General features: G+C 43.4%; 1 protein-coding gene across 1 annotated transcript in view; it reads right to left on the bottom strand.

Moving 5' to 3' along the window:
* The window catches only part of ZFAND3 (zinc finger AN1-type containing 3), a 132,891-nt gene extending 125,131 nt beyond the window's left edge, over nt 1–7,760 (bottom strand). The window contains exon 1 of the mRNA XM_063390869.1: nt 7,261–7,760. Coding sequence (XP_063246939.1) covers nt 7,261–7,724 — 464 coding nt within the window. The 5' untranslated portion in view covers nt 7,725–7,760. The remainder of the gene's footprint in view (nt 1–7,260) is intronic.
* Nucleotides 7,761–14,938: the final 7,178 nt, after the last annotated feature.

A 14,938-nucleotide genomic window follows, 5' to 3' on the forward strand; every position in this document is an offset into this window, starting at 1 on the left:
ATATTGTGTTGTGGCCTTTCAGTGTCCCAAGGAGATGACATTTTAATATCTGCAGCTACTCTGACCTAAGTTTCCTCACAGATCTTTCACCAAGAGAAGTTTTGCAGCTACTGCCTGATTTTCAATTCTTCTTCCAAAAGCAAAGAAGGGACTCCGTCCTAGTGAGCCCTGCCTGTTCAAAATAGACAGGAAATATTTCTGACACTTCAGTTAAAAAAGGAGAAAATATCAATGGAATTTACCAGCCTGAAGTGAATACGAAGTTTATCTTAACCCAAAAAAGGGTTTCAACATAATCAAGATCAAATACTGTCCAACAAAACTCTCAAGACATTTGTCTTAACTTGTGAAGTAAGTTAATTACATCAGTCAAGGTTGCATATTTGAGGAGACACATGAACACAATCACATTTTTAACTTCAAAGAATATAAGCACTAATTGGCTGAGAAATCATATCACAATCATAATTTTTACCCATTGGCTCTAAAGAAAGCCTGTGTCTATCCATATGCACTAACTTCTAATTTAAAAATAAACTAAAACCCAGTAATGGCAAAGAATGTTAGTGAAAACATTCAAGTCAAACCAGACATCTCCAATAAATACATCACTCAAGGATCATTCTCTCTAGTTAATGTTTTGCATCACTGATTTCAACACCTTAAAAAATACCAAGTCATGAGGCTTCCACCAATTTGACACTTCACCAGCAGTCCAACATGCAGCAACAATATTAACATCAAATCTCAACAAAAGTGGTATATTGTTTGAAACTCATGGAATTAAAATCAGCAGCAGTATTTCTCCAAAAGTGATACCTAAATTATAACCCTGCAACTGACTGGGCTCATCATCAGAAACTTCTGAGAACCAAAAGCATCTTCACCATGAAGCTTTATACAAAACACACACAGCATATGTATGTGTTGTGTACCATACAGCATTTGAGCTTTTTACTAATTAGCATTAAGACAGACATTTCCAGCATCAACTGTGGAATAATTGTCAGCACTGCCCAAACAGCAATACCTTTGACGAATCACAGTTAACAGAAGACACGAAGAAGGTTCTGTCACACAGGAAGACACAAACCCAGAAGGTGACCTAGACACAGTAACTTTTAGCTCCTCCAAGCTTTAAAAAGGAAGACAATCTACTTCTTCCTTGTTTGTTCCACTTGTAAGAACAGCAGCTACGACAATGAATTTCATTCTGACTGATGAGGAAGTTACAATTAGATTAAAAGGTGCTGGATATGCCTGTCTATAATTAACACAGCACACATTCAAAATTAGAAAATATTTATAAAACATTTTATATACAGATTTTGAATAAATTCATGGATTAAGCAAGAGAGCTTTTTCTTCAAATTCTGGCTGCACTAACTTAACAGACATTTTTAATCAAGCAGGCCTATTTTTGGATCTTCTTAAATAAAACACCCTCATACACCAGCTGTTTGAATTTATTCACTCCTTAGAATTATCACACATCAAGTTTAAAGGAAACAAAAGCAGTTACTTTTTTTTCCCCACAGAGAGAATGGTTAAATTATGGAATGTCTTTCTGCAGGACATTGTAAGGGTCAAGAGTATATATGGCCTCACCAATTCATTATGCAAATTTACTGAAAAATAGGTAAGACCTACTAAGCTGTAAATCTATAGAACAGAGGACAACCTTATGTCAGACTGCCAGAAGCAAAGGAGGTATACCAAGATAAGCATCACTGCGTGCTTGCTCTGTCCTTATGCTCATTCCCTCAGCATCACTTATCACCCAAATCAGAAATAGGGCTGGATGTATCTTTAGTCTGATCCAGAACAGCTGGTTTTCATTAAGTAACAAAATCTCCTTTCTGTTTTGTCTATTCTATTAAGTACTGCAAAAGAAAGCATTGTTTTCACATTCCTAGAAAAGAGCTTAATACAGTTAAAGTATTAAATCCAGTTCATCTGCTTTTATTTCAAGTGCCAATATGCCCCATTTCACAAGGTAAGCTTCTACAGCAAATGGAAAACTTAGCAAAAATATGGTACCTTGCAACTGCAGCTGCAAGAGGCAAATGCTCATGGTACAAAAAAGTGGATAAAATTTGTATCTTTTGACTTCATTTAATATGTCCTTCCTGTTGTATTATGACTGAGGGAAATCACAATTTATCATTCCTTCTCCTGCGTATTTTTATTCAAACAGGGAACATGACAGAGCTCGTCACCACCACTCTCTCCTCCGACAGAAGCTCCTCTATCTCATAATTCTCAATTCTGTCTAAAATTAAGATCTAAGCAAATCATTTCAGTGTCTCTCCAATATCCCTTGTCATATACTGTAGCACTTTGTAGGAAAGTTATAAATAAATCAATTTCTCATCAGACTCTTTGTTTCTCAGTTAAATCATCTGTCACTTCTATTTGTGCAACACACCAGTAGATATATTATTACAGCAGTTAATGCTGGATTTAAATATAAACTGCTTCAAGTTTTTACCCAAGAATTTAACAAAGTATTATATAAGTTCACATGTAATATTAAAGAATTGCAAGATAAAGTACTTTTAGTCTTAACCTAAGAGCAAAATAGGGTACACTTTCTCACACAAACCAACAAATTCACTGCTTACTCCAGCAACTGATCCAAAATGCCAGCCAGTGAAAGCCTGGCTAAGGAATTACATGATCCAAGACCAGTGAAAACAGATTCTCAGAGGGAAAGGTGCATATTTCAACAGTTTACTCAAACCTCATATATGAACACCTATGTGAGGTTGCAAAAATTATTAACGCAAAATTAGGTTTAGGGAGGCATTATGCATTCACAATGACCTACACTGCCCATGAGATTAGACAGTGTGTATTGAAAAGGAATACTGAGAGTTCCTATGGAATGAGCAGCTGTAATCACCAAAAAGAGTAAAGAAAAGACTAGTCAGAAAAGAGGCTTCTAAATGGCACATATATATAACCATTGTTTGTTTAGAAGCTAAAAGCAAGCTTTGGTGATATACCCGCACAAACTCATCATGCTTATGTTAAATGATTCACCGTTTGATCAAATGCTTAATTTTAGCAAACAAAACTGAGGAAAGAGCCAGATTGGCATGGCAAGGATCTGATGATACATAAGCGACTGGAAAATCCAGACTCAGAAATAAACTCTGCATTGGGCCTGCACAGAATGCTTGGGGCACAGTGTCTCATCACATGTATGATGCATGCAGTGTCAGAGAAAGGCAGAGCAAATGGCAACATCCTGCAAAAGCCCTGCTGGCATGTTCTCAAATAATATTGCTATCAGTTTTAGCTGAGTACAGTACCTTATAGTTGCCAGAACTAAGATGAGATGAAACTAATCACATTGTGTTTTCAATCAACTTCCTGCTGACTGCCACCATTTCAAGAATGGAATTCATTTGTTTCACATCTGTTAACATATTCCTCCTTTTCTGGTTTTAAGGTACTAAATGCAGTGGTACGGTATCAGTCTGGACAATAAAAAAGATAAGGTGCAGTCACTACAGTACAAACAGAACTGTAAAAGTATTTATGAAGAGTATTACCCTCTCTTCACAGTATATGCTACCACCAGCTTACAAGTCTCTTCTATGCATATAACCATTTAACAGTCCCTCTCATGGTTTCACTCGCAAGTGAAACCTCCATGGAGATCTTTAAAAGCCAAAAGGAAATCGCCAACATGCAAAATTAAAGATAATATTAAAGAATCAGCCTCATCTCTAACAAACAAACTGGAATATAACACATGCAATACTATTTTTGTGTATTTATAAAATCTTCAACCTTGAGCTCATATACACCACAAGGGAAAGGCTTCTGAAATCCACCAGTCAAAGAAAAAAATAAATATTACATGATTCTATGATTCTCTGGTCTGTTAATCAGGGAAATAAGAAAGCATTTTTCCAGGTCATAAGAATCAGAAGTTAAGTACAGCATACTTTAGATGAAGTAATCTAAAATAAAAACTTGCACACTGAACCCTTTCCAATCTTTGTGCACTAAGACTATTCCAATAAATAGTGAGATAGTTGCTAATGACTGAAGTTGAAGATATAAAAATAGGGAGAAAAGGGAGCAAAATATTTCCAAACACTAAGTTGTATGAATTTTTCATAAATAACATGAATACTGATGAGGTTTCCCAATTGAGATTATCTGGGTAAGCGAAATGACTTTTTAAAATATAAATATCATCTCAGTGCTCCATTTAAACTTTACTTGAGCAGAAATGACAGACTGGAGATTCTAAAAAGAAGGGCAAGGCTGCAGATTTAAGGATGGATTCCGTGATCTTCAACAAAAGGCAAGCAAATGTTAGTTGTTGACCTTAAGCAGATGTTTCAGAAGTTCTTAACAGCCTCACTCAAAAGTATCTTCTTTCAGCTATTCATTTTTCAGTCTCTTAGATCTTGAAACATCAAGAGTTTAGTGGTTTTCCAGTCTCTAGAGATTCTTGAAACCTAGAGGATCTGAATTTCTAATGTAAACCCAAGTCTCTTAAAAGAAGAACCCCTCCAACTTCAATGCAACAGTACATACTAGTCTGCTCCTGTAATCTCTTTGCATGCCATCACTATCAACAAGTCTCTGGAGCTACTTCTGTCCCTGTTCAACCTATGGGCAAGCTTTAGCACAGGAACCCACAGCTTACTTCAATTTTAATACCTCTTTCAGTCTTTTCCTTAATGTTTCCTGTCATTGCAGCTTACTGCAGAAAGCATGCATCTCACTACAAAGAGTCCTGTAAGCATTACATAAAATAAATTTTTTAAAAAAGCATCATCTTTTATACTTGGTAAAATCTAGACTTTATTGTTTGACCTCCAGACACAGAATTGCTCTGCTGCTTACCTGGCTTGGGCTCACTCAAGAAGAATTGTGAAAGGTTCTTAACCATTGCACTGACAGGGACCAGAAAACATAAAGCAATTCTGTTCCTCTACGCTACCTTATTTACAAATTCAATCGAAACTACTAAATGAAATTACAAGTTTCAGAACTTTTCATAGCTTTAAATGTCCTGGTCCTGTTATTCCAAAAGGTGACTTAGCAGACATTCAGACGACATGAAAGTCACAGGTAAGACGCTGTCTTAAGACATGTTGCTCTTCCCAACCTCAGCTGAAATCTAGATCAGCAGAATTTCAACTTCAGATGAAGATAAGTCTTTTTGCTATCATGACTTACTTTCCTCAGAAAGCTGGCATAAAACTGCAACCCCTTAGGAACTCCTGACAATGCAACTTCAATAGAAAGGCACATCTGCACCGATTCACCAGACAATCCCTTCAAGCCCTAGCAAGGCCTAGGTAAATAAGGTCATGTAGCCACTTAAGCTTTTTCAGGACTGAAAAGTACAGCAATCTACTCTGGAAACTGACAGCAGCACAGTTTTTTAAAGTGGAAAAATAGATACTTAGTTTGCCACTGTATATTGAAATGCACCTGGCAGACAGCTTAAGAGATTGAAGAAAAAGGTAATTAATTCATTGTATTAATGGAAAAAGTGAGGGTTTTATTCCACATGCCTGTCTTTCAAAATTATCATACAAAAACACCCCTGCACGGATGGCACCTTGAAGGGAAAAAAAATGGGAGAGCAAAAAATACCACTTGATATCTGCTTGTCCAAGGGAAGCATGTTTAAAAAAATCAGCTTTAAAGGCAATGGGTTTTCTTGAGAGCTTACTGTAACCATTAAGCAGATCCTTGAATAGAAAGCACCAGATTTTCTTCTCATTATCAAAAGATGCTGAACTAGTCAAGAAGTTGAGCCCAAAGAAAAAGTTCACTTTCAACTTTCTACAATTCTCCCATAAGTATCACGTTACAGAAGTCAGTGCACTGCATTAGAGATAGCAAAAACTTGATCTCCACTATTTTACAAAAAATATCAGACCCAAATATGGGAGTTTAACAAAAAAAAAAATAAACCACAACAAAATAATTTACTATGTATTTATAATCTGTCTTGCAAGATCACTCCCACCAGGGCCATGGCATTTGTTGCAATTCAGGCTTCTGTCATAACTCAAAAACAGGATTTCATTTAAAATCCTGCCACTTCAATAAAGCAACCAAATGTACAGTGACATCACTAAATCACTCTTATTGCATCTCTTTTCTCTCAGCCTCCACTTCCCCAGAGTACCTTAAATTGCATGACATAAATCCCAAGAAGGTACAATCACAGACAAGTATAAATCTCAGGTGGGCCCTCAAAAGTCTATTTAGTCACATATTCTTTGAATTTTCCATAAATAAGAACATTAGGGACTAATGTTGCTGTGATAGACACTAAAGACATTTTATGACGATGTGTATCTGCCACAATACCATCCCCCATGGACATCTGATTTAAAAAAAAAAATCAGTAACAGAAATATCTTCAACAGACACGACCCTAGAGGTAGTTTAGGAAGGAACAGATTTACTCTTTTTTTTCACCTCTGGCAAACAGGAATGACCCCTACTTCCTTCTCCCTAGAAGGGTATCAGCAAGCAGCTAACAAGGGCCTTATCGATTATGAAGCACTTCGCTTTCATAAGGTGGAGAAAGAAGTGTTTTTGTCCTTAGCCTTTTTCCCTCATTAGTTATGCTGCCCTGCTCTCACCCTGAATTGTAGCGACAGCTCCCTGTTGGCGAGCACAGGGCAGGGATGTGTCAGGGACACCCGTCAGGGCACCCAGGGGCCCGCAATACTCATTTGTGCCTTTGAGGAGCCATAGGCAGGCCCCGGAGCGCAGCCCGCAGCCCCAGAGGAGGGGCGGCCTCCAGGAAACCTGCGTGCCCGGGGAGGCGGCCGGGCCTCCCCCGCCGGGCTGCCGGGAAGGCCGCGCTGTCCGGGCGGCGGGGGGGCCGCGGGCGGCCTGGGCACCCCCTCCCCCTCCGCGCCCGGGGGCAGCGCAGCCGCCTCCCCCCGGGAAACCCGCTGCCTTCAAGCCAGGAGCCGCCGCAGACACCGCGGTCCAGGCCCCCCGGGACCCGGCACCCACAGCAGGGAGACATCCCTCTTCCGAGGGGGGGGAACCCCCGCGGCCCGCCCGGCAGGGGCCCGGGGCCGCCCCCTCCCCGCGGCGAGCTGCGGACTCGGCCCCGCGACCGGCCGGCGCTCGGCGTTACGGCCCGGCCCGTGCCCCCCCACGCCCGGCCGCGGCCCCCCGCCGCCTCGCCCTTCGCCTGGCCGCCCGCCCCCCTCCGTCCCTCTCCGCCCCAGCCCAGCCCCGGGCCCGGCTCACCCCCAGAAGCCGCAGGGGCAGCGCGGGGGCAGGCTGGGCGCCTTGCTGCGCTCGCTGCCGGCGTCTCCCATGGTGGGGCCGGGGCACGGGGCGGCGGCGGGCGGGGGGCGCGCGGCTCCCGGCCGGGATTCCAGGCCGGTCAGCTGGAGCCGGGCGGCACCACTGGGGAGGCGGCGGAGGGGAGGGCGCGGGGGGGCCCGGCCGCACCCTGCCGATGGGGCGGGCAGGGGAGCGGAGAGGCAGCGGCAAGGGACGCGCAGCTCCGTGCGGCGGCGCCGCCCGCCCGCCGGTGCCGGTGACCGCCCCGGTTCCGCAGCGGCTCGCGCCCGCCCTCCCCGGAGCGCCGTTCGGCCCCTCGCGCAACAATGCGTGCCCCCCTCCGGCACCGTGGCTCCCCCCGTCCTGAGCGCGATGGTTTCGTCAAGCCACCGAATCAGCTGGGAGCGGCATGTACCACAGCACATCTCCGGGGGAAGTTGGGGTAGATCGCGTGCGGGAACTGGGTGAGAAGCGAGTTTGGAGGGCACCCATAGGCTCGAGAAGAGAACAGGATTCTCTAGTAAGGAGTCTCACGCGGGGCTCAGGCCCAGAGAGCCGCCGCTCCCGCTGCCCTCTTTGGCCTCTACCCGTACGTTGGGCACACAGTGGTACAGCCAGGGACGGCCGCCGGGGGGGTGGGGAGGGGAGGGTGCCGCTGCCGCTCGCACATGCGCAGCCGGGCCCCCGACGCGGAAGTCTCTTGGAGGGAGCGGGTCCCGGGGGGCCAGGCCGGGGCCGTCCCGGGCTGCGGCTGCCGCTGCACCCGGAGCTGCTTCGCCGAGGGGGGACACTGAATATCTTTCACTTGTCCTGGTCGCTGCCAGCGCACAGTGCCAGGGCTGTGCGCTCTCGGGAGCGCTCCCCGGGGCTGGGCGGCTCTGGGGTCTCCGGTGCGGTGCAGGGTGAGGGCAGGGACTTGTTCCCTTTGGGCTCCGCTTGAAGAGAGGTCTGCAGGGCCCCGAGGGAGACCTTTGGCGTTGTGTTTGCCTCCTGATCCTGCAGGTGTTCGTTCTCTGTTCCCTCGGCCCGAAATAAAGCCGTGTTTGACGTACTCGGGGGTCTCCTGGCCCGTGGTAAGCCCCGCGTGCTGCGGGAGGACGCGGAGCTCGGGCTGGCTGCAGCCGGAGAAGGCTGCGGCGGCCCCGTCCCCTGCGACCTGCGAGAGGTAAGGTGTGACAGGAGGGACGAGCACAGCGGGCACGCTCCTCACTGGCTGCCGCCCTTTGACGGGCAGGAAAGCAGAGGGGAATTTCCAGCACCTGGACTTGAGGGCTGAGTAATGGGGATTGTCCTTCTGGTACTGCTTCAGCCAATAGTATTGGGCAAGTTACAGCCTGGCACTCTCTGTACCTTGGTTTTGTCTGTGCCGTGGAAATAGTGCTGATCCCCCTCCCTGTGTGGAAAATGTTCTGTGGAAAAATACTGGTGTGGCATTAATGAAGGTGGAATTTTGATCTATTCCTGACTGCTGTTGCCTGTCTTATACTTTTGATTTTTGCTTTGCTCTTAAAACCAAGGTTATTAAACTTTGAAAATAATAAACATTCTTAAAAAAGTTCAGAGTTTGTGAACCTTTGTGAACAACTAATTAATTCTGACAAAGATATTTTGGCTTTAGTATTAAGCTTCCTAAAGCATCTTCTATCAAATTAATTCATGACAGAAAAAAAGCAATAACAAAGTACACATACATGCATGATGAATTTTTTTTAAGTTGGAATTTAATTGAAATAATAAACAGATTTCTTGTGAAAAGGCTGGTTCATGACAATTTACTAATGGTGGTGATTTTATCAAACTATTCTTGTCTGGGGGTGCGTGACTCCCAGCTGATGCATCTCTCTGCCCTCTCTAAAGTGTCTGTGGCTGCAGACCACCCTGTGCACTGAAGCACCAGGGCTGTCCCTTGCCAAAGCTCTCTGAGGAGAAAGCTGAGCTGCTGAGGGTACCAAGAGCAAAAAAACCAGCCTTGGCCTTGTTAACTCAGCCCTTTAAGCCCGTAAATGGGATGGAAACTGAAATGGTCTCTTTTGTGCTGATTACCTGCACCAGAGGCTGTAAACTCCCCTCAGATAAGGAGTGGCTTGTTAAAGAAGATCTAATAGGCTTTCTGTCTGTAATTGCTGTTAAGGTAAGCTCATACTGAGTTAGCTTTCAACTATTACAAATGTTGTGGAGAAGCATTCTCTCTGCTCAGTACTCTTGTGTTGTTTCAAATACACCTTGGCTTTCAGCACCTGAAGGGAGCCTAGAAGAAAGATGGTGAAAGTCTGTTTATGTGGGCATGTAGGGACAAGGACAGGGGGGAATGGCTTTAAACTGACAGAGTGTAGATTTATATTAGATAATAGGAAAAATATTAACTGGAACAAGTTGCCTGGAGAAACTGTGGATGCTCCATCCCTGAGAGTGTTTGAGGCCAGCTTGGATGGGGCTCTGAGCTACTTGGTCTTGGTCTTGCCTGTAGCAGGGGCGTTGGAATAAGATGATCTCTCTTTAAGTCCCTTCCAACCCAGGCCATTCTACAATTTTGTAAAGTTGTTGGGATAATTTTTCCAAGCAGTTCAGGTTTTTAGAAACGCCGTAAGGATGTGGTACTTCACTCCAAAATTAAACGCAAGAAAAGCAAAAATTTAGGGACAAAGCTGTTACACAAAGCACTTACTAAGCATGCTGCCAATGAAGGTACACAAACAACTTAACTCTGGCCGCTACTGATGCCTCAAGGAAGAATAATCTCAGGGACAGACACATGACAGACTTCAGGATTATAATGCAGTTGAATTCTATGGGACACAGAAGAGGGGAGCATGTGCTTTGATTTCATGCCGTGTTTGTAATAACATATTTGGCCTTTTTTTTTTTTTTTTTTTTTTTTTTTTTTAATATGACCTTTGCAACACTGGGTTTGTATATTTGTGGTATTCCCTACTTTGTTTAGACAACAGAAAATTACTGATGTATCAGTTCAGCTTTGTTTAATGAAAATTCAGTATGTTAATCTGTACCTGCTTTTCTAAACCCTCTAATGTTTTGATTTGTGTCGTGTGTCTGCTAATCACATCCATCCATTTGCAACCACCAGAAAGTCTGTTTTTGTGTTGAAATGTGGCAGCAAAGAGAAGTATGGCTGAGCGACGCTTCTTTAGAGGCTGGCGAGGAGAAAACTGGTTCAGCTGATCTAAAATTAATGTAGTCATGAGCAGTGCATTGCAACCTCCATTCAGTGTGCGGGCTCTCCCTCCAACAGATCTCCTCTTGAGCCAGGCCTCTGGCACCTGAGGAGTTTCTAACAGTGCTAACTAACATTTTCTCTGGCTTTTTTGATCCAGAGTCCAGGCCCGGGATGCTTTCTCAACAATGTACAAGCATCCACAGACAAATGGATAAACAGCACTTGGGAAACATATGGGGGGATAGGCAGCAGATTAGTTGGAGAGGGCTGTGAATATTCATATGCAGAAAGTTATCAAATGGTCCAGAAACAGCAAAGCATGTTTCAACCTTTGGAAGCAAATCTGCATTGTAAACATGCATTAGGTGAGAGGAAAAAACCTCCTGAGTGATGGGAAGGTAATTTGCAGAAGAATGATGCCTGGAGTAATGAGCAACAGTTTAAGTACAGAACAAGAGAAACAGCTCATGCAATGTTAGTTCTGCGTATCTGAATGCATGAAAGAGATCTGGAAGGTGCTAATTGTTTTTGAGTGACCCTGCAGCTATTCTCCAGGCATATTTTTGCAGATGATTCAGAGAATGTAGAGAAAAGCAGCCAAAATACAGGCTGCAGATGCTGAAGTACTTGAAAAATCTAATGTTTACTGTCTGGCCATTTGGGGAGAGATTATAACCATACATTCTTGCTTAAAATTGTCACCAAAAATAGAAGGTATTTGCTAGCAGGACACACAGAATTTAGCAAAAAATGCAAACAGATGTCTCTAAATAGGTAAATGCTTAGGTCATGTAGAAAGTGTTCTCATGGTAAAGTCTGATTTTAACCTATCCATGAGGTTCATTTCTAGTTCATTCTCAGCAGGACCCCATTGCAGGATTAGATGAAGTAACAGACCTCACCGAATCAGGAGGCAAAACTTCACCAAATTTAGCAGCTTCAGTTAAATACCATTGTTTCTCAAGGGCTCATTTTTTTTTCTCTGTATGCTAGAAAAGATTGTACCTGTATATAATCAGAACATTTGGGGGTGGTTTATTTTAGTATAAACATGATTGCCTTCACTGACAATGAAGTCCATGTGCACAACCATAAAGTGGAGCAGGTGGAGAATGTCACAAGTATTGTACATCTTCCTTCTCATCTTGAGATCTAAATTACCATGAAATGATAGAAGTGACTCGTGATGCTAGTCTGTTTGAGAGACTCTTGAACTGATTGAAATAATCAGCACATTTTAATTCCCCTTCAGCAGGCAGATATTCTTAGTGAAATAATTTCTTTTGGAGGATCATTCTTGTTAAAACCTGTACTGAGGCTGCGAAATAAAATGAGCATGTGGGAAAGGGCAGTGGAGAGGACATGTCGGAGCTCAAGCCATAGCAAACAATAAAAGTGAACGATTATGATGATTCACTGGGGCCCAGGGCATGGACTGCAGATCATGAAGGCATTAACCTGCAGCAAGTCAGCAACATAGATCTGACCCCGGAAAAGGTGACTGAACTGTGCCAAAGGCTGGCTGAATCGGGACTGAGTCTGCCAGGCTTGCAAGTGCCTGCTCTTTGCTGCATAGCTCACCTCATTTTCTCCATTTGAAACGCATACCTTGGGTTTTATATGAACCTGGCCTGGCAGGGTGTGATCCAGCTGAATGCCTCAGCATTTGCTTATTCATTTTATTTTAAGTTAGGTGTCAGTGCAAGGTGTCTGAAGAGAGAAGTGTCCGCACCTTAGCCTCTGGCTTGGCCTCAATAAATCCAACACACTTTTCTTTGCTGCTTGAAGGAAATCTCCAGATTAAAGAAAGCAAGCTGAGCTCATCTTGGCCCTCAATATTGCTTGTGTTGACAAAACAAACAAAAAAAATTTACCAGCTATGAATTATCAATTTATGAGTCACGCAGATTAGAAGGTTTTTGTAGCTGTGTCTTTTTAAAACATAAAACATAAGCTTGAAAACTAAAGTTTAAATAGCTACAACACAGAATTTGGAGTTCGGACTTCGACATTCTTCTGGGTATTTTAAGGCTCTCTGTGCCTCAGTTTCATTTTCTCAAATGGAAACAATAATCTCAAGGGCACTCTGGTAACGCAGTCTTTATTGGATGGTGTTTTTAGAAATGAAAAACTGCTGTTGTTGCTATTACTGTGACTAAGAGTGTGCCATTTCTTTGCAATTAATGGCTGGATGGAGGGTCCAAGGTCAAAGAGAAAATTCTTAACCAGTTGCAATTTGCATTATTATTACTAACCCAGAGGCAATTAATAATATTTCTATTTTTTTCACACATGTAGTTCTTCCTCTTCCTACCCCTTATGTAATCCAGGGCACTTTGAAAAAAGCACAGATGGGAAAATTGGAGTGCAATTAAACAAACATTCTAGGCTAGTCTAAAAATGCCAGATAATACATTTCAAATTAAAAAATCAGAATATTAGATGTGATTTAGTAAAAGGAGTGAGGATGCCTAGAAAGCAAAAGTGAGTAGCGAGCTCACACCGTGGGGTGACAGTGACTAATACTGAAATCACTCACACAAAAAAAACCCTGCAGATGTTAAAAGACATGTAGATGTGGCACTTTGGGACATGGCTTAGCAGCAGTGCTGGGTTAACAGTTGAACAAAATTATCTTAAAGGTCTTTTCAAACCTAAATGATGCAGTGGTTCTATGTTCTATATAAGTGAGACTTTCATTATTATTAGAAACCATGAAACTTATGAATCTGTAATGATGCTGAATTTGTGCTAGGCATTTCCTGGTGCTGAATGGCAAACTCAGCAAAGACCATTCTTAGCCTTTGAATGTTCTTTTTAGCAAATGATCTGCAGTACATCTTAAAAAAAAAAAAAAAAAAAAAAAAAAGGTAAGCATTGTGGCAGCAATTTTACCAGGAGGAAAGCAACTTTGGAAAGTGAAACAAGCTGCCTCGAGTCACACAAGAAGGCACCTGCAGATCTGGTGATAGCATTCACATTGCTCAACTCCCAATATAGCAACCGATGCAAAGTCTGTGCCGTCTCGCTGAACTCATGCCTTGGGTGCTCCTATAAGCACCTGCCAGGACCTGCTTCCTCTGCCACAGTGTCCAGGTCTGCTTAACAGTGGTATCCCAGATCATCTTTGCTGCAGCTACTTGGTTTATAAATTGCCTGGATAAAAATTTAAAAAGCACTATACAGCTCTATGTCCTTCCATTTGAAAAAGCAGCTTAGGCCAAAAGAATATGGTTAAATGGAAAGGTAGAATATTTGTAATATTTCTATATTTCTTCTGTTTTCTTTACCTGGCTTCCAGATTTTCATTATGCCTTGTGCAAAGGGATCTTGTCTGCACCTATGTGTTCTGGGTCCTACTGCAACACAGATAAAGAAGCTTTATAAAACTCTCATCTTGTGTAAATATGAAAAAGTTCACCCTTCATTAGACTGGAAGGTGCCTGCCCCTGGTAATCTGTTTGAATATTTCTGAAGCTATTTCTGCTCTGTCCTCCACTGCTCTGAAGATGTCAGCCCCAGGGGCTCAGCAACTGAACATATTTCTTGGCACCTCAATAGGTTTATTAATTCTCTGACTTCTGACCTGGTGTTTCTGAGCACGGCTGAGATGAGCACTAATTCCCTCATAAACACTCCAGTGTCAGGGAGGCTTAATTGCTCGGCGTCATGAGAAAGCGTTTGGTAGTTCAATGACAAAAGGTCTTAGAAAACGTGAAATGAGAGCCGACAGTTCTCCCTTGCTGCCCCTGCCTGCTCCCCTCCATCATGTATCCAGCATTTAGCTTGTTCAGGGCTGTGGCACCAAAGTTAGCAGAGCAAACCCTGATCCTGGCGCTCATGGTATCCATGTGATCACAGCAAGATCAGAAGGTAGAAGTCATAAGTGCAGCTCGGGTAATTTTGTAAACAGCAGCAGCACCGATTTCTTTTACAGCAAGTAAAAAAAAATTCATTGCAACTGGAAATGAAGAGCATACAGAGCAGCTGTTTCAAATTTGTCTGATGCTGTTATAAAACAAGTTTAAAGTGTTAACAGTTGTACCCATGGCACAGTTTCCCCTGCTGTGTGCACACTGACAGCTTTCCTTTATGCCATATAACTGAGCTACCACATTTGTGCTCATTTCCCTTGCGGTTCCTCTGAGATGCATTTCTCCAGCTGTGGGCTGGAAATGACTGGGCGGACTCCTGGACTTGCAGGAATGCTGTGCAGCCAACCACAACTATCATGCCATGCAGCAGCATCTGCTGGGCTGACCAGTGCTTGTGGTGGTCCTCAAACCTTTTGCCCATCCTGTTAAATGTGTGTCACCTTCTGACTCCAGGCGGGGGTCACACCTCTGGAGAGTCCCAAGTGTTTCACACTCTGCCTGTCACATCAAGGTGGTGGCAGGATACAAGCAGGAGAGGTTGGAGGAGGTGGCGGCCCTGACCAGCGTAGTGCTCCCCAGGCCAGAGCAG

Source organism: Prinia subflava, chromosome 2, assembly GCF_021018805.1.
Source record: "Prinia subflava isolate CZ2003 ecotype Zambia chromosome 2, Cam_Psub_1.2, whole genome shotgun sequence".
In the NCBI taxonomy this organism is placed as follows: Eukaryota; Metazoa; Chordata; class Aves; order Passeriformes; family Cisticolidae; genus Prinia; species Prinia subflava.